At 38.1% G+C, this 21,974-nt stretch overlaps 1 protein-coding gene across 4 annotated transcripts in view; it reads left to right on the top strand.

Annotated features, from left to right (window-relative positions):
- Position 1: 1 nt before the first annotated feature.
- OSMR (oncostatin M receptor) overlaps positions 2-21,974 on the top strand; it is a 31,330-nt gene continuing 9,357 nt past the window's right edge. Inside the window, exons 1-14 of one of the 4 annotated variants that reach the window (XM_088156203.1) lie at positions 2-144; positions 364-604; positions 5,512-5,608; positions 9,863-10,026; positions 11,531-11,690; positions 13,194-13,466; positions 14,056-14,182; positions 15,294-15,451; positions 17,440-17,576; positions 18,420-18,573; positions 19,100-19,176; positions 19,588-19,810; positions 20,350-20,532; positions 21,720-21,821. In XM_088156203.1, coding sequence (XP_088012329.1) covers positions 581-604; positions 5,512-5,608; positions 9,863-10,026; positions 11,531-11,690; positions 13,194-13,466; positions 14,056-14,182; positions 15,294-15,451; positions 17,440-17,576; positions 18,420-18,573; positions 19,100-19,176; positions 19,588-19,810; positions 20,350-20,532; positions 21,720-21,821 — 1,879 coding nt within the window. In that variant the 5' untranslated portion in view covers positions 2-144; positions 364-580. The remainder of the gene's footprint in view (positions 145-363; positions 605-5,511; positions 5,609-9,862; positions 10,027-11,530; positions 11,691-13,193; positions 13,467-14,055; positions 14,183-15,293; positions 15,452-17,439; positions 17,577-18,419; positions 18,574-19,099; positions 19,177-19,587; positions 19,811-20,349; positions 20,533-21,719; positions 21,822-21,974) is intronic. The other 3 variants (XM_014875491.2, XM_088156202.1, XM_014875489.2) reach the window with 3 other exon arrangements.

Raw genomic sequence — 21,974 nt, 5'->3', positions numbered from 1 at the left:
CCTGCCCGGGGAGGGGCGGCCGAGCCGCTTCCCGGCACTGACCGGGGGGGGCCCCGCGCGTCCCGGCGTGTGGGGACCCGGCGGAGCCCGGCCGTGAGGGGACCCGGCGGAGCCCGGCCGTGCGGGAGCTCCCGGCGGCTGCAGGTGAGTGATGGCAGTGTCTCCTGTCACGGCAGCCCCGCTCCCTCAGTGACCCACCCCCCGCCCCGGCTCCTCTCCGTCCGCCCTCGCTTGACGGGAGCTCTGTCTGCCCCGCTGACGAGCACGCACATCTGCACTCCGGCCCTTGTGTTGTTACTTTGAATTTTAGCACTTCTGATGCCTTCTCCACCCTTTGCCCGCCCGTTCTCCCCTGTTTTGCAGGCACCCCTCGGCACGGTCGTGAGGGAGGGCTGGAGCGGCGCCTCGTACCGCATCTCCGTCCTCCGTAAACCCGCCAGCATCTTCGCATACCGATGAATTTAGGGCGCTTCATGACCGTCTAGTCTCCTCTACTTTCAGGATGCCACTGCTTAGCTACACCGTAAAAAGCTGCTGATTTAACTTGAGCAAAAATTACCTAAGTGGGGTGCCTCGTGGGATGAGGATGCTGCACCTGCCAGAGGTGATTAGGGTTTGGTTTCCATGTCTCCCGTGCCTGCTGCTTCCAGAAGGTGTTGGCTTGCTCAGAAATGTGAGCCCAGACCTTTAAATCTGGCATCATTGAGAGAAAACTTGTTGCTCCCGCTTTCTTTTAAGCAGCTGAAATCCATTGCTTGGTCTCAAGGCCGTTTGAGTAAACAAGAAAACATAAATTCCAGTGCAGTTCCTGATTTATTTTTTTTCAAATATTTTTCTGGCATAACCTTTTTGCCTCTCTTTTTATCCAAATTTTGGACCAAACTCCAGCAGGGCAAACAAGATAGATCCTAGCAGCGTTACAAGTAGATAATGCCTGAAAGATTGCTTTATGACAATTGCACATTTCTGATGAGGCAGGAGTAGTTTTTCCAAATTCATTAATTGCTTTATAGTTTTAGATCCCATTTCTCCCCTATTTCAACTGCTTTTTTGTTTGGATGCTTGTCTGTGGGACCATGAAGTTAATGTTTTTCTATTTTGCAGAGCTTTTTAGAAAAGTAACAGCATGCATCAAAGAGCTTCCTGTTTATCAAAACATAGGAGATAAAATTACCTCTCAGCGGTCAAATTATTACATGTGTATCAAACCTTAATTATAGAAATTACTTTCTTTCTTTCTTATGCAGCCTTTTAAACTTGTTGCTCAACCATTAAATTACAAGGGCTTATTAGGAGCTTTCAGTGTCTTATATACAAGATGTATTTTGTGTACTAAGTATAATTGAAACCACCTTTAAAATTGCTTGTGAGAAAAAAGAAAAAATCAGGAGAGCAGAGGCACACTGTGTTGTAGAGTCTGTACAAATCATTGACTTAGAGCCTTCCAGCTCCTTTTGACATTTGCCTAGTTATCTCTTTTTTTAGGAGACAAAAACTGCATCAGGAGGATTAGTTAGCCCACCTGTGCTCTGCTTACTTTATAAGAGTGCCTCTTGGTAGGCTGTGGCTAGAGTTTATTAGATTTTGGCCCTAAAATGTCACTTGTGGTATCAATCTTGTGTTGTATGGTAGAAACTTGGATAGTGATTCTGATCCTCAGTTTATTTACGAAGTAGAAGGAATAACAACATAGGATGAACAGTGTTACATATTATTACCTGATTTGCCTCATTGATAATCTTCTTCTATGTCTGGTTTAGAAGAACTTGTTCAGCCCATGGTGTTTATGAGTTGGTATCATATCTAATACTCTCCATTAAATAGATTAAATATTCTGCAACTGAAAACATTTATTTTCTCAGCCTGGATACATGCTCAGATTCATTTAAGGATTTGGCTTGTGCCTGGCAGCTGTTTTAAATAAACAAAGGAAAGGGCACTGAGAAAACGGAACTGTATTAAGAATGATTTGAAATATGTACTTTTAGGAGAATTGCTGCAAAACAGATTAACTCTGCAGTCAGCTTTGACTAGATGGTCATAGTAGAGGCTTCCTTTCCTTACATGCACAGTTGTTCCAGGTGCTGCAACAGTATGTGCACAGTACAGCTCCAACTCCCAGTCAACTGAATTTTGGTGCTTCAGTGACTTTGAGGTGGGATTTGATGAAATGTTAATCTTTGGTGTTTTTACTAGGTAAATAATGCGAATTTCTTTTTAATTTCATCCATGGCATCACAAAATGTTGGCTTGGACTTTGGGGATTGTGTAAGCTAGCCTTTAGCTCTGAAGGAGACATAGTCTACCTGGAAATAGTTATTGAAAATATTCACAGACCACCTACTTAAGGAAATTTCATTGTCTCAGAGGTAATTTGCTCCTATGCTGTCTCCACTTCTTGAGTGACTCCTCTTAAATGGTGTTTAATTTCCATTGCTGCTGAGTATTATTTCAATTGCTGTCAGGTCTCCAAAATAATTCTGTTTTATTGAACTATCTATCAGTCTGATTAATTTCAAGTTAGGGGAGTCCTGAATCCTTCTGTATCTGTTTTGTCACATCCCAAGTTACATTTTTCCAACAGGATAATTATAGGTAGACTATGAAGTTATGATTCAAAAATAAAAAGAACGACTAGTGTTTTAGCCTGCAGGCTAATAAAACCAAACAAGTCTGCCTTATTTCCCCCAGAGGATTTGAGTTTTTATAAGAAGAAAAATGTACACTAAAAATGAAAGATTTATTACTCAGCTAACTTCTGTAGTTCTGACAGATCACTTTGTGCCAAAGCGACTTCAACTTGCTACTCAGTATCTCCCCTTTCCTAGCTACCTGTCTTCATTCCCTTTGTTGTCCTATTTTTCCCTTCTGGCAAGGATGTTGTTAATCTATTATCATCATTTTGCCGTTGTTGCCTTTTTAAATTTTTTTTTTTTTTTTTTTTTTAAATTAAATTGGTAATGTATTTTGTGAAACTGTAGCCAAGACACAGACTTATAAATTATGATTTTATAAAAGTACTTAATTATTGATAAAACAGAATAAATGCTTGACATTCGTCGGTGGTAATTATTATGTGTGATTAATTTGTTAATATTACTCATGTATTAAGGACCCTATTTTTTTTTCATGAACTAGTGTTTCATTTATTTAAAGCTACTTCATACTCTTTTGTTTGAGAATTCTAGGACTTTTTAAATGAAAACCGGTTTGTTACCTACTATTTCACATATTATCACAATTTGTATATTATGCACTATTAAACTGGATTAGTAACATACCAAATAGTGAATTCCATTGTCACTATCCAGTAATCATTTATTATATTACACTACCCTTTAGTACCATAACGGCTTTGCATCAATAAAAGTCATCTACGCTGTGCCATTAGCGAGCTGGTGGTGTAAATGACTGAAGCTAGGTAGTTAAATCAGACACTGGTTTCATGACAATAGTTGAGAATGGTTCTTAAGAGCATAAAAGAAGCTTGGATTCTTTTTTCCAAATGGCAAGTAACTTAAATAGTCTATTATGGCAATATTCCACAGGACCTTCCCACTGCTTTTGATGGTGGATTTAAATGATTCATAACCAATGGGGCAAATTTTGTGTGTTCAGCCTCAAAGATATTTACAAAATTAGGAGTCTTGCAGGGCCAGATTTTCATCATGCTGATATAATTAAGTCAGGAGATAAGCTGCTGAACCTAACTGAGCACCCGTGTGTGAAACTGTCTTAGAACAGAGAGTTGAGTACTTTGACTTCGAAAGCAGATTTAGTTTCATATTTTTCCTGGGGCAAGGAAAAAGATTTGTAAAATTTGGCTTTGTATGTTAATATAATTTCATACACTTTGAAAAACAACAAACTGCTGAAGGAGTTACCAGAAGTTTTAACATGATCTGCTTTGGAAAAGTTTCTTTTTGTGTCATTTACACACCACTCTCTTCTATACATTGTCTTGTTTATTCCAGATAATACATAACAAATTATTTTTCCTTTTAACTTCTAAAAAACCCTTGGAAAATCCTAGAAAACAGTTTCTGGAATAGTCTAATAGTTGCATGTGAATTAGGCCTAGCTTCTCAAAAATATTTAGATTCTTCATACATGGCGATCTTAGTTTTATATAAATACTTCTGAGGATATCTGTTTAGTGGCAAGAAAGACTACAGAAACTTATACATTAGGCAAGACAACGCTCACCTGGTAAATATGGGGGCCTCCACGTGAAGCATGTGAGCTCACAAAGAGAAGTTTGGGCACACTGCAGCAAGGGTGCTTGTTGTGGGCATTGAGCCCTGGGTTGCAATGCATGCAAGGACTGTTCTACAGTGTTTACAGTGTGACCTTTAGAAACATGTTTTAAAAAGAAGATTGGAGTCTTTCCTTTTATCCTTTGGAGGAATTCAGAGCTTCTCAAAACCATTGCATTTAAACTTATTAAACTTATTAGACTTAAGAGTCTGCAGTTGTGAGGTATTACATCAGAAGTTTTCTGCTAGAAATAAATTCTGTAGCGAATTCCTTACCCTTCTGAAATCTGTAAATGTTCTGTTCTTAGCTTTAGTGGGGACAAATAATTTTGGTTATCTCCTCCTAAGCAGTTGCAACGTCTGTTAAGGAAGTAGTGATCAGTATTCTGCATGGCTTCAGAAATGTAAAATGTGAAAGTTTTACAGTAAAGATAGCTGTATCTATTGTCCTGTTTCTGTTTTTTGTACTCCTTGTACCCTCTGTGCCTGAGAGCTTTCACCATACTGCAGCGTGGTGTTTAGCCCTCCCTTCTGCACGGGGAAATTTGCAGGTGATTCATGTCTTCTGAGATCTAACGTACAATCAGTCCTTCAGAACTGGGCTGTGCAAGTCAAAGAGTTTTCATCCTGGCACAGCATAAGTGTCAAAACTGTAAATGGAATGCGAGATAGAGCTCTTTGGTTCTTGAGAAGACGGTCCAACAGGGAATGGAACTTGCTGAGGCTTGATATGCCTGTTTCAGCTCCAGACTAACTAAAGCCCTCCACACATAGTCCCGGGTGCTGACAGAGGAGTCTGCTAGATTCATCAGTCAGGCTGCAGATGGAGCAGAAATCACAAGGCATTTTGCACCTTGAATACTCTTTCCCTCTTGTTAGGATGGACATTTTCTTACTTGTGCAGGAAGAAAGCCAAAATATATTAGGACAAACTTCTGCTTCAATATTTATTTGAAATAAGTGGATAAAAAACATTAAAGATATTGTGTAATTTATTTGTTTAGACTCAATTGAACTTTTGACTATAGTGCTACTTTGCTGTGACTAAGTCCTAAAGACAAGAGGTTTACATTTTTCATTCCTTATCTTTCTTTGTGCATTCTTCCTGAATTTCTCTTGAGCTTCCTGGAGTCTGTGTTATTGGGTTTTTATTTATTCATTCTTAAATATAGTAATATTATCTGGACTATTGTTTGACATGTTGCATTGCTCCCAAAAGAAACAAATAAATAAAAATGTTTTCTTTGCTGTTAAGTCTTATGCAGGAAAAGGTGGACAAGTGATGAATCACTTCATGATTCTGGCAGTACTGCTCCCTCTGGGGACGTGCTACACTTCATACTCACAGCAAGGTAAATGTCTGAATGTTTGATTTTTTTTTATTTGGAAGCAATCTACAGCAATCTACAGTTGAAGCTTTCAACTTGCTGATTTTTAAGTCTCTGATTAAGCAACATGTCACACATTTAATCAAATGATTCTTTTTGGTAAGGTGATGGATCAACTTTCATTACTGCCTTTTGTGACCCTTTATGCGAAATTGCCTGTTGAATCAACAACATGCAATAATGTGAAGCCAAAGTGTATTTATTTATTTGCATCTTCTCTTTCTCTGATGATCTGTACTGTCACCTTCAAAGAATTTATTTTCTCTTTGACAACTTTTATGGTTTTTTACTTCCTTCCTTTCTTTTTTTAATCTCATCTCTGAAAACATAAGCATTTCTGTTGGCTCTTCTCTGATTGTGCCACAAGATTCCAGGACAGATTTTTATTTTTTACACCTTCCATATTTATCCAATACAAATACAAAAAAGCAAATATGCATATTTGAAGGGGGGAAAGTTGAATATAATTATTACTTTTCGGAAGGCTGTGTATTTTATGGTAAAAAATACAAGTACTAAAAAAGTACTTGTGTACTTGCTGCCAGCAGTAGCTGGGTATGTCTCCATTAAAAGAAAACAGGAGATTTTTAATTGACTGTTCTGTGACCACCACTAAGAAGCAGACCTTACCATGGTCTAGTCTGCATTATGGAAATTTTATTTGCTTTTTTTAAGTTGATGAAGAAGGAAGAGAGATGTTTGGGTTTTTAAAAATATAATCATACTGAAGGGGTAATGTATCTCTTTCAGACATTTTGTCTCTCTTCAACCTTGAAATTCATGTGTTCAGACACCACTCACCCAAGTCTCAGTTTTGAGTCTTATTACTAGTGCTCCTAGAATGGCAAAACTTTGTAATGCAGGCAAGTCCAAACAGTTACTTCATTACAGTAACTTGGTCACTTGTTTTCACATGCAATTTTTCAGGAACAAAATTAGTCTCTGTTGTTAATTGTAACTATTCATATAGTCTTGAGTTAGCTTGCAAGTTAAGACAAGTCTTAAGATGCCTTGATCAGTTAATTTTGCTGGGAGAGAATATTGTAACTGTGAATGCTGCAAATACTTCCACATGTTAAAATTATGCTGCAAAATTCTTTAATGCCTACATGGTAACTGGTGGTCATCAAAATTTTGGATATATCCTTAACTGTATTATTTCTTCTATTTTTTAGTACTTTGTATAAGCTCCAACTGATGATCTAGACTGTCTTATGCCCGACTCTGTGGAAAACAAAAGAGTGTGGAGTACAAAGTGATATGTTGTCTAGCTGAAGAGAGATAGTGGAGGGATGCTTCTACACATGGCGAAAAACCAGAAACTAATAAGACCTTTGCAGGTTTTTTATCAACCTAATTCAGTGTGTCAGGTGGAAGTATTCTTTATGGTGAGAAAAGGGATGATATTTTAGTTTGGACAAAAAGAATCAGATGCAGAGAGGAGATACAGGCTCATCATAGAGGAGATAATAGTGACACTTGCAATTAGAATTTGCTAGAAAATGAGCAGAAAGAGGATAGGGAAATTCAGGAGATATGCAGACGTTTCTTTTAATGGTGCACCCTGAAAAATAAAGGGGTTTCTGCCAACTGGCTGGCTTCTCTTTCCGATATATTTATTTCCTTTCCCTGGATTCTTACTTTGTGCCATTAAATTTCATTGAGAGACTAGCAGGGTCCTTTCCTTCTCCCAGTTCCTCTCTTCCTCTGTTGCTTCAGCAGTGCAGGAAAAAAAACGGTAATGGCAAGGCCCAGAGTTCTAGATAAGCTTGTGTATGTGAAATGAGATCCCTCAAGAGATTTGCTACACGGTGCTTTGGGTGAAGCCAATCAATATTGTAATAAATTCTTCAGCATAAGTGGGGTTTTAACAGTGTTTATCTTGTTTTGATGATGAAAGTCTGTGAAATGTGGAAAAATGAAGTGTGTTTTGTCCTATCTTCCCAAAATAAAGTGATACTCCACTTCCACGGTTAATTTTATGAATCAGTGTGTTGTTTTGGTTGTTCTGGTTCCTTGCCTAGGCATTTGTTGGCAGTGAAGCTAATAGTGTTTATTTTTTCTGGTAAAACATAAAATTGATATTCTGTCATAATTCAGTGAAATTTACCCCCAAGCCTTCCACCTTGTTTATTCAGTTTCAGACAGTAATTGTCATAGATATTGGGCTTCCTTAGGGCAGTATAAAATCGATGCCCATCATTCTTCAACAGCAGCTCTGAAGCAGCAGATACACTTTTTAAGGGCCATGTCATTACCATAGCTAAAAAGGAAATTTTATTTCTGCATGTGAATCATTTTGCACTTACTTCTAAGAGACACTAAGAGTGTCAATTCTGCTTTCACATAATTTACATATTAATAATTTCCTGGTAATTATAAATTAAGACTGCAGTGAAACTTTATAGAAGGTGTGTTGCATATATTTCTTTCTCCAAAACACTTGGAGATACCACAGTCCTGGTTCTGAGACCATGTGTTTGAACAGTGAAACGAGATTTCTTCTTCAAGCTTATCTGAAGATGCCTATACCAGTAGTTTCCCCTAGATGGAAAGCATATGGTTTTCATTTTGCTCTGACTTCTAGTACCCTTGAAAATGGAATCAGTTAAAAATATCCCAACAGAATTTTTGGGTGATTTGATAAAAAAGAATCCTTTCTTCCAGCAGTTTGTAATAACTTTGTACTAATGGTAAAATATGTTATTTCCTCCATTTATTCTTTAATTATAGTCTGGACTTATATAAACAACAAAATTGAGTTAGTCTCTGTATTCTCATAATTAACAATATGCTTATAAAGTTTTATTTGCTTCCTTTGATTGACCAGAGATTGTTGTAACTGCTCGTTCTCTTGAGCCTTTCATTCCCTTCTCCTAATGTAAAAGTCTCTGTGTTAGAAGATTGCTGCACAGAGGTTAGGGTAATACAGATACTGCAGGATAAAGTGCAGAATGATTTGGATACGTGGTGGCTACCAGAATCAAAATGTAGATTCTCAGTCTAAATCATCTGAATGCTTGTATTTCTGCTAGTGATACATGGCAAAAGTCTCAAGTAGCTCAGTGGCAAAGTGTATGTGGGAGACAGGCAGTTTTGTGAGAGGGGGCTGCTGAGGTCGGTCCGTCCATTGTGTCCTTGATGACTCTGGCTGTAACGTGGCAGGAATGCACAGAATGAGTTCTATTTTATTAAAAAATTCTATTTTATTAGAATAAACATTCTGACCTTGTACTTTTGTAACAAGCAGAAGCACCTGGGAAAGCACCTGTGGCAAAAGAAATACTCCGGCATTTCAGTTTCCTGGCTTCATTAACAACCAGATCAAATTTAGGGGGTTTATGTTTGCTTAGTTTTCAGGAAGTAGAGAAGTGACAAATCAGTGAGTGCATATTTCATTTCTTCCAGCAATTGGATTTTTAGGGAGGGGACATGAAAGTCTCATCTAAAAAGAGGAACCACTTACAGTGTTATTTGTAGTTTTCAGCAGAACAATCTTGCAGGGCCTTTTATATCTCAACACCAAAAGTCTGACTTTTAAACTTTGTCATGTCATGGTCTGGAATTAAATCCAGACCAAGAAAAGGATGCAAGTGCCATTAGAACTAGATGTCTAATTCCAGTAGAAGGATCCACAGCCATGACCTAAGCTCTGTGTAGAGCAACTAGGAATGTGCTTAATACTAGACTATCGTCTTAGCTAGCTACAGGAGGGAAACCCTTTCTGTTCTGGGGAACCTATTCTGTTCAAATAATGGTTTTGCATTAACTCATTTAGTCAGGATTAAGTCAGAGATCAAAACTGAGCCCAGTTTCTGCCCTAAGGATATGAAGGCTTGCTGGGTTTGGCATTTTTTGGGATTTAGTCCCTCTTAGTACATTATGTTGTTCCTCTTCGTAAGATTATGAAGGGATGGATCTGTATTCCCATAAAACAGCTAGTAAATTGAGAGCATAATGAAATTCAATAGCATACCAAATATTATGGTGGGGAGCTATTAAGTAGATTCAGGAACTTCATTTTAGCCTGCTGATTCCTTAAGAAGAATAATTATCTTTCCTTTTATCATCATCAGCATAGGTCCTGATGACTTCTGTTCTTTTTCCTTTAGAACCACCTGGTGTGCAACCTCTCTTACCTCTAACCACTAATTTTTCAGACCTGCTTTGTAACTTAGCTAGACAGTAATAATTTTGTGCCCTTTTTTGTGCTCCTAGAATCTGTTGTGTTTCCAGTAACGTACCTTAACATTTCCAAGGATTTGGATCTTCAGCGGCTGCTGGTGGAATGGGATGTTGTCAAATCTGCGCATGATGCTGAGCTGGCAATGTCTTTTGAGATACAAGTCCGTCGAACTGATGAAGCTACTACTGTGTGGACAGTAAGCGTGCTTAGAAGATAAGTGTACTAGTCATTTACAATGATGGAAGATGTAGTGTTGTCTCTTGGCAAAGTCCCTGTCCTGATAGTTTTCCTTAGGCTCTAAACCAGCAACATTTTCTGAAGAGGAATAATAGGCTTAGGCATGTTCTGGGTGTTTTTCTGTTTGTGACTTTGTATAGGAACAGTCTCCAAAGAAAATTTAAAACTTAGTAAAACTAAAAGCTGCACTAGCTCATTTAGTGTTGCTATTTGTCAGAAAGTACATAAAACAGACAAGGGCTTATTTTTCTGAAATCAGTGATCAATCAAATAAGATAAGCATTGTTAAAAATCACAGCTTATGTTGATCACCCTAGTTGGTGGTGTTTTGTCTCTGAGTTTGAAGAACCACATCTTCACTGCAAATAAGCTCTATGCAGTTCTGCAGATTTTTACCACTTTATATGCTGGATAGGATTTTTAGCCCAATGAGTAGGTCTAATCCTGAAGTCCGTAACTGGGGCTATATGGCTACAAACAACTAAGTTTTGGGTTTTCTGAAGGGTCTTTCAACAAATTCTTATTAGCTTGTTGGAAGGAAGTAAAAGTGTTTCAAGTCCGGGGATGTAGTCTGTACTGTTATTTGTAATAAAGATGACAAGTTACTTTGGATGTCACTGCCATACAGGAATATATTTGCTTCTGTGTTTTTCTGAGTATGTGTACCAATAAAGAAACTCTGAGTCTGCTCAAACCAAAGCATCTACAGCCTATATAACTTCTAGAGCAGTGGCCACATTCCTCAGGGTTATAACTGAGAAATTAAATTTTGAACAGATGGCAGAGGTTTTCTCAGAACAATGGTAATGTGAAAGTGCAAGTGTTGCCAATAGAAAGCAGTACTGGAGAGAAGTTCTCTAACTGTCAGTGTAAGTCAGGGCTTTGGTACAAATAATTTGAGCAGCACAGATGTAAACGCTGGGAATCTGGAATGGCTGCTGTAAGAAGAACTAAAATATGTAGAATGATGTAATCTCATAGGTTGGAAAAATGCTTTAAGATCATTGAGTCCAGCTGTTACCCAGCACTACCAAGTCCACACTAAACCACATCTCTAAATGCTGAATCTACACATCCTTTAAATCACTCTAGGGATGGTGTCTCCATCACGGTGATATGTAACCCAGAGCATTAGGATGCATTTGTAAGCAGCAGCTTAAGTAATAGCAGACCCAAATAACCTACTGAAAGTCTCTGGGAGCAAATCCATGTCATGAGAAGTAGAGTCTCACTCCCAAATATGTCAGCACATCAGTCATTCCACCACTCTTAGCACAGATCTGTAAGCAGTTGATTAGCTGACTAGTTACTTAGTGTGAAGTCATGTGTAGCTAGTGGAGTTTCAGACATTCATTTTCAAAAGCATTTGTTTCCTTTGAGTTTTCTCACTGCTTTTGATTGTATTTCCAAATCTTCATGTTGCTGTGTTTTCAATACTTTCCCTTACTGCTTTTTGTTTCTAGGAGTTTCATAATGTCACACTTGATAAACTGAGAAAGCCTCTTCATTGGACATGGGATTCAGACATACCTTTGGAATGTATGTCACATGCTGTGAGAATCAGGAGCAAGGCAGAAGCATCGAAAATCTGGAGTAACTGGAGTTTGTGGGAGACTGTCCCTGGTAAGCAAAACAAGACTTTGCAATATTGTTGGTTTTTTTTTCAATTATAAAGCTAGTTTGTAATTCATCAGTGAATGTAACCATGGAGAGTTCGGGAGAGATGGCATCACATCAAGAATCGCTCTAAGCACGAACAAGTTCCTTATATTTTGCCAGCAATAATAGTAGCGCTTCAGCCATTGCTATAATTTCCAGACGATCCTAAGTTAGTAGACCAAAAATTTTAGAGCTTTTTTTTACTGACACATTAAAACAATGTAGTAGATGGAGTGACATGGGATCTTGGTTAGATACATCCCTGGTCCAGACTCAGGGAAAGGAGTGGAAGCACATAGCTAGGGGCTGCATGATCTGATGAATGCGTTGCTTTTGTCTGGAATTCATAGCTTGAATTGGTATTACAGAAGCAGAGAGAAAGGAGCAAGTCAGCTCCTTATTTCACTTAGAATGAATGTCTTGTGAGTTATATGAGAATAAACAGAGTGAACCAATAATGTAATTAATGACATCACAAAATTTGTATTTTTTTGGATTACAATGTCTTATTAGAGCAGTTTGGTTTCCAGAGAATCCTGTTTAAGCAAAATATATAACTACTTTAGAAAATATGACTGTAGTGATTTTATAATGAAATACTTGCTTAGAGCAGCAAGGGCTTTTAGATATTGGGGACATCATGTGTATAGAAGAGGCATCACAAGTGTTCATACTTGGATTGTGGCACTCATTTCCCTCTTGTTATATAATGGGCAGTAGGATACAAGGCTCTACTTTTTGTCACACAATCTACTCAATCTTAGAGATTTTATTTTTTTCAGTTGCAAGTGAATGGGCCTCAAAAATACTAAGGCTTGGTCACAAACTGATCCCACATTACAGACCTGATTTAGAGCTCTCTGAAGGATAGTAACTCTAAATATCATCAGGTTTTTGGATCAGATCCTTGAGAGTAGATTTTACCTGTGCATATGTGTAAAAACTGTTAGTCACTTAAATTCCACTAACCTTTCTGTCCAGCAAGCAGTCCAACATAGAAAGCTATGGGAGTCTCAAGTTGATTATCTCACTGATGTGAGTCAGTCAGTGTTGACTCCTCTTAGCTCAGCTCTGCATGAGCATAAGACCATGATGTTTTTGTAGCCCTCTGCTCCAAGTCTTCAAGAGCAGGCATTTTGGATAAAAGCAACAGCCTGTGCATAGGAGCTGGAGGTGGTATTTCTTTGCAAAGGCAATTCTGTACAGAACACTTTTATTGTCTCTAAGTGAAAGGCAGTAAAACAGATTTAGGTAGTTTGTGGACTATATTACATGTTTATGAGTTTAAGAGAAAGGTAATATTACATGTGAAATTCACCTCTGTATTAGGAAGAATACAAAATAAAAGTCTATTAATGGATAATATAGTGTTAGCAAATTCTTGAGTAAATGCTTTGTTTTGTGTTCTGGCTGAAGGCTGCTGCCTTGAGCAGATTTTGAAATTTATTTATTTTTTTAAATTTACAGGCCTGGACAATTCAAATAGAAGTGGGCCACAAATCTTTCCAAAAGAAAAATTTTTAGCAGAAGGCTCTGATATCACTCTCTGCTGCATAGGAGGGAAAGGTCAAACCATTAAGGAATTCTCTGTATACCCAACTGTTGATGTTTTGAAGCACACAAACAGTCAAGTCAGACTTCTCACCGTGGAAAATCTGTCACATGACAAAGGGTCTAACATTCATTTCTACTGTTATGATGAAGATGGGCAGCTACATCAAGCAGCTTTCTTTGTGGGTAGTAAGTGAACACGTAGTTACAGTTTTATTTTCCTCTTGTTATTAACTCAAGAATAACTGTAGAAAAAACGGATGGGAAAGAAAGCTTGTTGTAAGTTGCCATGGTCTTGTAATGTCTGGCTGAACTCTGTCTTGAGACTTGAAATCTGTAAATTTATATAGAGAAATCAGGAAAGAATAGCATTAAATTAATTGATCTTATGACAGGTGGTTGATTCATAAATATATCCACCCTTTTAGGAGTTGAGTTTCAGTTGTCTGTGTGCCTGTGGTAAACAGTCTAGAAGTTTTCAAAGGCTAGTGGGAATTTTTAAAGATAGAAAAGAATACAGAATGAATAAATGAATGGATGAGTATTAAAAAGAGATAATAGAGTACAGAAGTGTTTGATTGCTATTGACTCATGGTATTATCCTGAGTATCTCTGCAGAGTGGTCACTGAATAAGTATAATTTCAGTAATAACATCTATAGTAAACCAGACTTCATACTTACCCATTATTTCTAGCTTGTTAATGTATTAAAAAGGTTGATGAGTTTTGCCTTGACTGGCATGGTGTTGGTTTTTTTTTTGTTATTTTGTCTGACAAGAACCACCTGATACACCTAAAGATTTTTCCTGCCATACTCAAGACATGAAAAGAGTAACATGTACTTGGAGAGAAGCAGAGACCTATTTCTATGGACGGAATTCACCACGATACACCTTATCTAAAACGTAAGTCTCATTGTCATAGTAACTCTCATCTGTGCTGTACCAGTCACCTTATTTCTTTCTTTCCCTTAGAATCTGTGAAAATCTGTGTAATTAGCTGCTTGCCTTTTCCCACCTCACTGATCACTTTTTTAAGAAAGCTTGAGCAGTGCAGAACTGCTCTGAATCACACTAGCTATAACAAAGTTGACAGTCCTTTAGATCAAGTTCTGCCTGGTAAAGCTTATTTTAACCATTCTTTTGAGTTAATACGTTTAGGTATTGTTCGGTAGGTCTGAAGACATCCTGAAATCAGGATGTAGATAACTTTAAAATAGAACATAATTATTGGGTGGCACACACAACAGATAACTAGGATCTGACCAGCTTGTAGGCTGAGTATTAGTGTGCTCATGATCCATTGACACTAATACTGACTCAAACTTAGCACTCTACCTGATTAATCCTGTCTCAAATGTCCTTGTGTCTATATTTTCTGTGGTTTCAGCTGGCTTCTTTAAAAAAATAAATAAATCTTGTAGCTCTTTCTTAGCAGTCTGAGTCAAAGCTACACAGCTGTGGCATATCAGAAATGGCCCTTAGATGAGGAGAGGAGCTTTACAGCAAGGCTTGCAGAGAAAAGGAAACTCATAAAATAGGACATTGAAAGATTTCAGCAGAAAACAGGCCAGCATTGTGCATACCATCCTGGTCTCTTCATCACTCACTTCTATTAAAATACTGTGATGGTGATTTAAAAATGGAAGGTTAGAAAATGCACTTCAGGATGCAGTTGAAATTAGAACTTCATTTAAAAGCTTAATGGTAAACATGTGAATTATTTGAGTCTTGGCAAATAAATTTCTGGTTTAGACTATCCGTAAGGAAATTTATAAAACAGTGTAGCTGTATCATAAAAAGACAAACCTGGATTTCAAAGCAAACTTATTTTAAGAGTATTTGTATTCATCATACTTCAAGCTAAGGGAAAGAAGTGGGTGGCTTCTTATATAAGGCCCCTTAGCTGTATTCTAGTTGGACATCAGAAACTTCCAAGATCTATGTTGATTGTATATTATGGAAAACATCTTTCTCTCTCTTTGCCCCACCTCCTACCTCTCCCTTTCTTTGATAGGTCATCCCCGAAAATTGCTCTGTGCAAAGCCAGTTGTTCTAAGCAGTGCTCATGCTCCTGGGATATAGGCCACCAGCGGATCTGGAATGTCACAGTGACTGTGGAAAACCCACTGGGAAAGAAAACTGCCACACATGTTTTTGATGTAAATCACAGAAGTAAGGGGTTTTTCTGTGTCTTTGTTTAGGGCCATTTGTTGCTCCTTCTGAGCTTGATACTTCTGTATCATGGTTTAAAGTATGGAAGACCTCAATTTTTATCTTCACAGTTTAGTTACTTATCTGTCCCTGTGCTGTAGTTACTTGCTCTCTCTTCAGTTTCATCTTTGAGAAGTTGTATTAAAAGTAGAAAACAGCTTTACTCCAAAGGTCAACTTTAGTTATTGGAATGACCCCTTAATGTTTCAAAATCTGCTGCTTTGCTGAAGCTGGTTAACAGAAGAGAAAGCAAGGATGTAAAATGCAGAGTTCAAACAAAATATCTGTGTAGGTTACTTGGGAATTGATATGATATGATATGAGATGTGATACACATGTAAGAGCTATTGCTGGGAAGGAAGTGGTGGTGCTAACCTGCTCTTGGCCCTACTATGGGACTGTAACCTCCACTGTGCTACTGTAAGGGATGAAGAGTAGTTCATTGGTGTCAAAAGCCAGGTTGTTCTCTGAGGAGTATCTAATGGGTGTGGTTCCTTGTTCCCTAGTAGTTTTGTCCTTTATCTCAGTGTGCCTGGCTTTTCATAAGTTCCTTCCTACTCCTGCCTGAAAACAACTGGGTATTTCTTCAGTCTTCAGCAGTATTTCCAGTTCTCTTTGAGTCCTCTTCAGTGTTCCCCAGGTCCTGTGGCTGCCTTACCTGTTTGAAAAAGCAGGAGGCAACTTGTGCTTTGTGCAGCTCGGAAGCTGACAGGACAGTGGGCTAGGAGGCTCTTGGTGTAACTGCTGCATCCTGGCACTGCTTCCTTCCTCAGAGGCATTTCTCACAGCTTTTCTAGCCATGCTTTTTTATGTGAAGGAATTTATGTTAAATGTCTATGTTAGATTTGTCTCCGAGAGGCATGAGAATTCTAAAATGTGATTGTCTGATTATTTGGAAGTGGAAGAAACAGATCAAGAAAGTGGAGTAGTAAACTGACAGGTTGTAGGGAGACAACACAATGTCATCATAAACTCAGTTTTCATGGGAAGTCGGGCTAGAATAGTTTACGTTCAATGTGATCGGTACATTAAAATTTTACTTCAAATTCTTTTTCCAGTCCTAGTGATAGTTGCAAGTTAATGAAATTATGTATAATATGTGCGATGAGTTAAGCTTTAACATGGTGATTCCTGTGAAATCCATCATATTTTCTCTGATCCTGCAAATATTTACATTAGAATTTTCCTTACTTAAAGGATAACAGTAAGTAAAGGAAAATATACATGCATTGTTTCCGATTCTGCATGTGTTAGTTTGGACCTTCTATATCAAAAACAAACTCTTTTGAATATGAAAGTCCTCAAATTGTAATTCATGGAGTAGTGTAATTCAATCATGTAGTTAATGAAGTTTTAGGATAAATGGCCAAGGGTGTAAGCATACCCCTCGCTTACATTGCCATTCCCTTACATTGCATTACATTCCTCACGATTATACTGATAATATGGGGGAGTTTGAGATTTCCTTAACTTGCTGAATACTCTTACATAGCAGTAAAGGATCTCAGAAATTTTTTGGAAGAAGTAGCATTGACACTGTTTACTGGAGGGTAACTACTGCCAGGAGTCAGTGTTAGAGTTGTGAATAAAATTTCTGTTGAAGAGACCCAATTCTGGGATGTAGGAATGCATCAAATGTTACCATGCTACATCAGGAGCTTCTGCCAGGCCTGAATTAGAGAATTTTAATGGCTTGCAATAAATGTCTCTTCCTTTTGTCCACGATGTTTTAAAACATTTCTAAGACAGCACAAGAGGTTTTTTTAAACCTTGTATAACATTTACTTACATTTACATTCTGAAATTATGTTTTATAATTTATATATGTTTCTTCTAGATTAGGAGAAAAATATTTTTTATTTGATTTTACTACTCAGCTAAAATATCTTAATATACTATTGCATATATGTTATGTTTTATAAAAACTAACTCAGATTTTCCGTTGGCAGTGTATCCCACTGCACCTTTTCAGGTTTGGGAAGATTGCACAGACACAGAAATTACATTACATTGGAATTATGAAAACAATGGAATTGAACTCTTTTGTCAGACTGAAGTGCTCCAACCTGATGGCAAAGTAGAACTGGTATGAAACCTGAATTTCCTAAACAAAAACATAATGAGGATCTTATAAATACACTGTAAATCTTGTGAGCATGTTGGTGTGTCTGTTTTCTGGATTTGTTTTCTTCCCAAGCTCTAGGCTGATTATACAGTCCATTTGAGTAGTTTCCTTATCTTGTTCCATCTCTTCCACAAACGATGAGGTGGAATGAGTCTTTGCCCGTTTACTGTCGCTTCTCTGTAGCTTTTTTCTTAGAAGGCAGCTTTCCTCTAGCGCATTAAAAATGCACAGTGAAGATAACAGTTAAGCTGCATTCAGTCGTGATTGTAGCTTAAGAGCTGTCAGATCAAGTGACCACTGCAGTTGCCATTGTAGGAGTCAGTTTTGAAGAGAGGCTTAAAAGCATGCTGGCATTTTTCACTCTTGCCAGAATACTCTTACTTGCACTCTATCTCTTAGGAGAGAGTGGGGTACAGGCTGGGAGAAAAAAAAAATGGAAAGAAAAGGTAGCTGTAGATTGCTCTGCATAGACATGGAACAGCATGCTGCTTTTATATGAGGTAATAGCCCAAGACTATGAGGAAAGATCTCAATAAATTCCCTCCTGGATGTAAAAAGTACTCATGTGAAGGGTTCTGAGTGACTCAGACAGTTACACAGAAGTGGCTTCCAGCTCTTTTTTTGAATCTCCCACTCTTTTGATCTATCTTTTTTTTTTTTTGACTGTTGTTCCATGACTGTCTTCCCCAAGTGAAGCGTAACTGGTCCCTCGCAGGGTCTAGAGGAAGAGCTGTTTTTTCAGAGAAGAGCAACTTGCCGAGGCGCTGTTCTGAGCTGTGCTTGTTGTGTCCTTGTGTTTTTCAGCACAACAGCTCCGTGGCGGACTCCCGGCGCGTCACGGTGCGCGGGCTGCAGCCCTACACGGAGTACAGAGCCAGGGTGCGCTGCGGGGCGGCCAAGCACTTCTGGAGGTGGAGTGAGTGGAGCCAGCCCCTGACCGCCAGAACTAAGGAAGGAAGTACGTCCAACACACTGAGAAGCCAAGTCTGAGGGGTTTTCCGTGCTCACCACCTCTCCTTGCTGTTTGTTGTTACTCTTCCACTGTGTAGCTAAAGCAGAGGCCTGTTGTATGCATAGAAGAAACATGCTAAGCAAACTTCAAGATTACTTCTTAAATAATTGTCATCCTACCTTCTAGTCTCAGACATTCCCTCCAGTGCAGACAGCGGGAAATCCAGTTGATGGGAAGATGGACAGACTGAGTAACAGTGCCCTTTGAGGCCTGGAGGAATGGTGCAGAGGTGAAACAAGACTCTGGTGACTGCAAGCAAAGATTTTCTAGGGAAATTTTTCTGACTCTAATTCAGAAAAAGAAATAAAGGGAAAATTATATTAAATGATAATGTTTTGGCAAGACCTGGGAGTGATGGGAAAAACGAGGTGTTGTGAGTGGAATTTCTTCAAATGGGAGGAAGCAATTCAACTGCCTATTCTTTCCACACCCAGAGAATTCTCATTTTCTTCTTTTGCTATATTTATTGCAGCTCCATCAGGGAAACTGGACATATGGAGAGAAATCACACCAGCTCTGGGGGGACGAACTGTGACCTTGTTCTGGAAGGTGAGATATCTCTACAGAAACAGAAACAAAGTCCTTCATCAAGCAGATGGAAATTTATCCCATGATTTTTCTGCAGCTGATAGCAATTCAATATGAAAATGTTTTTTACAAATCTCAAACAGATTGTATATAAAATATTGCAGAACACATATAGCTATGATGGTATGCTGTCCTGGAATTTCAGACATACAATTCTATTTTTCTAAGTATTAGTACAAGGCAGATCCCATTACCAAGATTTCTTCATTTCCATTTCAACCAGTATATGTATGAATGTATGGAAACAAGTGTATATATTCTTACAAAAATAACACATCCTGTTAGTTATTTAAAATTCTAAATTATCCTCTCATATTTTTTGAGCAAAATTTAATAAGTTATTGTTCTCTTCCTCTATAACTTTTTTCTCAGCAAACACCAAGTTTTCAAGCAAATGGAAAAATTATTTCATATGAAGTAACCTGGAAAAAAATAGAAGATGGCTCCAAGCCTGAAAGCATCTCCTTTTCTTCAGTCTACAATAGCACAAGGATTTTCATTGATAACCATTCCTACAGAATCAGTATCATGGCAAAGAACAATGCTAATTTTTCACTTCCTTCAGTATTGATCATCTCTAGAGCTACAAATAACAGTAGGAGTATTTTCAGTTATAATTACATAATTGTAGTTTTATTTCTACCTATTTTGAGTGAATTTTCATAATTTATCATCAAGGGCAACAAATTAACCTTACCTCTTCACTCACACCACTGCTGTCTGGAAATCGCAACTGTATTTTCTCCTACAGGGTGGCAGCTGTATGTTTATTAAACTTAAGCGCAGAGTGTCTCCACAGAGCAAAATATATTTTGCCTAAAACTAGGGCCTCAGACCTGCAGTAGGTGCCTTGATGGTGCAGCCAGTGCCACCTTGATTAGTTTCTTGTGACTGTCTGCCTCTAGGTTTCTGCAGCTGATATTTTTTTGCTGAATATGTAGTAACAATTGCTGGATGGTTTCTCAGCTGTCAGCTTTCAGCATGTGAAAGACTCCATATGTCATTTAGAAAAGGAATGCAACTCTTTTATTGTTGTTTTCAACTGGTTAGTATAGGAACTGTATTGATCTTTATTTATGAGTCTGAAGTGTCATGCAGGACAATAATAAGAGATTCTGTTTTGTTCATTCCTAGGCACTGAAGAGCTTAAGGAAGGACAGGTTAATGGTACAGATGATGGCATTTTTATCTCCTGGGAGCCCAGAAGTATATATGACAGTTACATTATTGATTGGTGTAACTTTCCCAGTTTGCAGCCTTGTGATTTGCAGTGGAAGAGATTTGCACCCAACACTTCCAGTGCTGTGATCAGCTCAGGTGAAAGCCAAACAAATATTCTTTCTGACTCCAGCAGTTCTTCAAGCTATGGGCATTAATTGAATTTAGAAAACAAATAATTTTTTGAATATGTTGAATATTGAATTCTGTGCTATGCAGGTGTAATTCTTCAAAGGCATGTGACATCATGTATTTCCTACCAAATTAATTGGACACCACAAATGTACCAGCACCCTTAAGCTTTGGAAGGCAGTATACTGTATTAGACAAGTCAACACAGTATTTTAGACAATACCTCTTCTGACTGGCTAATAGCAGCATCTTGAAGGAGCATGGTGAGGTTAATGAAGGAGTTAAAATAATTTAGCAAGAGAGATGCAGAAGGGAGCTCTGTCCTATTTGTAACATAGATCAGAAGTTTAGACTCAGGTAATTTAAACCCACGGTGTAGTGAGAGGTTTGGTGGTGTCAGTGTGCCAGAAATGATGTGTCTCAGCACCAGTCCTTGCTTAGGATCAGTTGCATGTTTTTTTAATCCCAGTTGTGGCCAGTAGACCTAAGTCCTTTCTGTCTGTGTGAAAGTTGCTGTGATATGCTTCCACAGCTGCAAGAATTTAGCTTTCCTAGAGTCTCTGAAGCTGAGAGCTCACTTTAGAATGAAACTTGTTTGAGCAAAATTTGGTTGAACACAGATAAATTTGCAATAAAGGAACATCACCTCAATTCATACAAACGTACTGAAACCTACACATAATAAAGGATACTGTGGTAACATATGGGAAGGTATTGTCAAATTCTTCAGTGGTTTGCACTTGCTAATGTGAATGGGAGTGGATGTCAGTGAGGTGTCAGAATAACAAGGAATCCTGATACCTGGATATGTGTCTGCATCAAATATTCCAAAACACAATCTTTGCCTGTGCCAGAAATATAAACGAAATTGTCTTTTAATTTGGTGCCTTTGGAGTTTATTGTTCAGTCACCTTGAACACTGTATGGCAATATATATATGTCTCCCAATTCTCTCTTTCAGACAGAATAAATGTGTTTAATTCACATAATGCACACCAAGAATTAGCTTACCCTCTGTCACCTTCAGTTACTTTAATATCACAGTAACACTCAGAGAAGGTGTCTAATAGGTTATTGACCTCTGTAGGAAGCAATTAAATAAAGGTAACACTGAAAGACAAACCATAACCCATTTTTGTTCAACTATTTTCTAGTTGCTTTTGTTCCGGGGGTGAGATACAAATTCTGCATCTATGGATCTGTTGCTAATAGAGCCTCCTTACTGGAAAAGAAGATTGGTTATCTCAGGGAGCTGCGTAAGTTGGAAACATATTTGGGGCTTGTGCATTTGCTAAATTGATCTGTCACAAATAGAATATTGCCTCCTCCTACAGCTAGATAAAACTGGATTTTTTGTGTTCTTTCTGTATCTTCAGTGAGGCATTTAAACATTCTGTATGAACATACAG

Source organism: Sturnus vulgaris, chromosome Z (assembly GCF_052056855.1).
Source record: "Sturnus vulgaris isolate bStuVul1 chromosome Z, bStuVul1.hap1, whole genome shotgun sequence".
NCBI classification, from domain to species: Eukaryota; Metazoa; Chordata; class Aves; order Passeriformes; family Sturnidae; genus Sturnus; species Sturnus vulgaris.
Note: the sequence above shows the minus strand (reverse complement) of the source record. Positions and strands in the feature narration are given on the sequence as shown.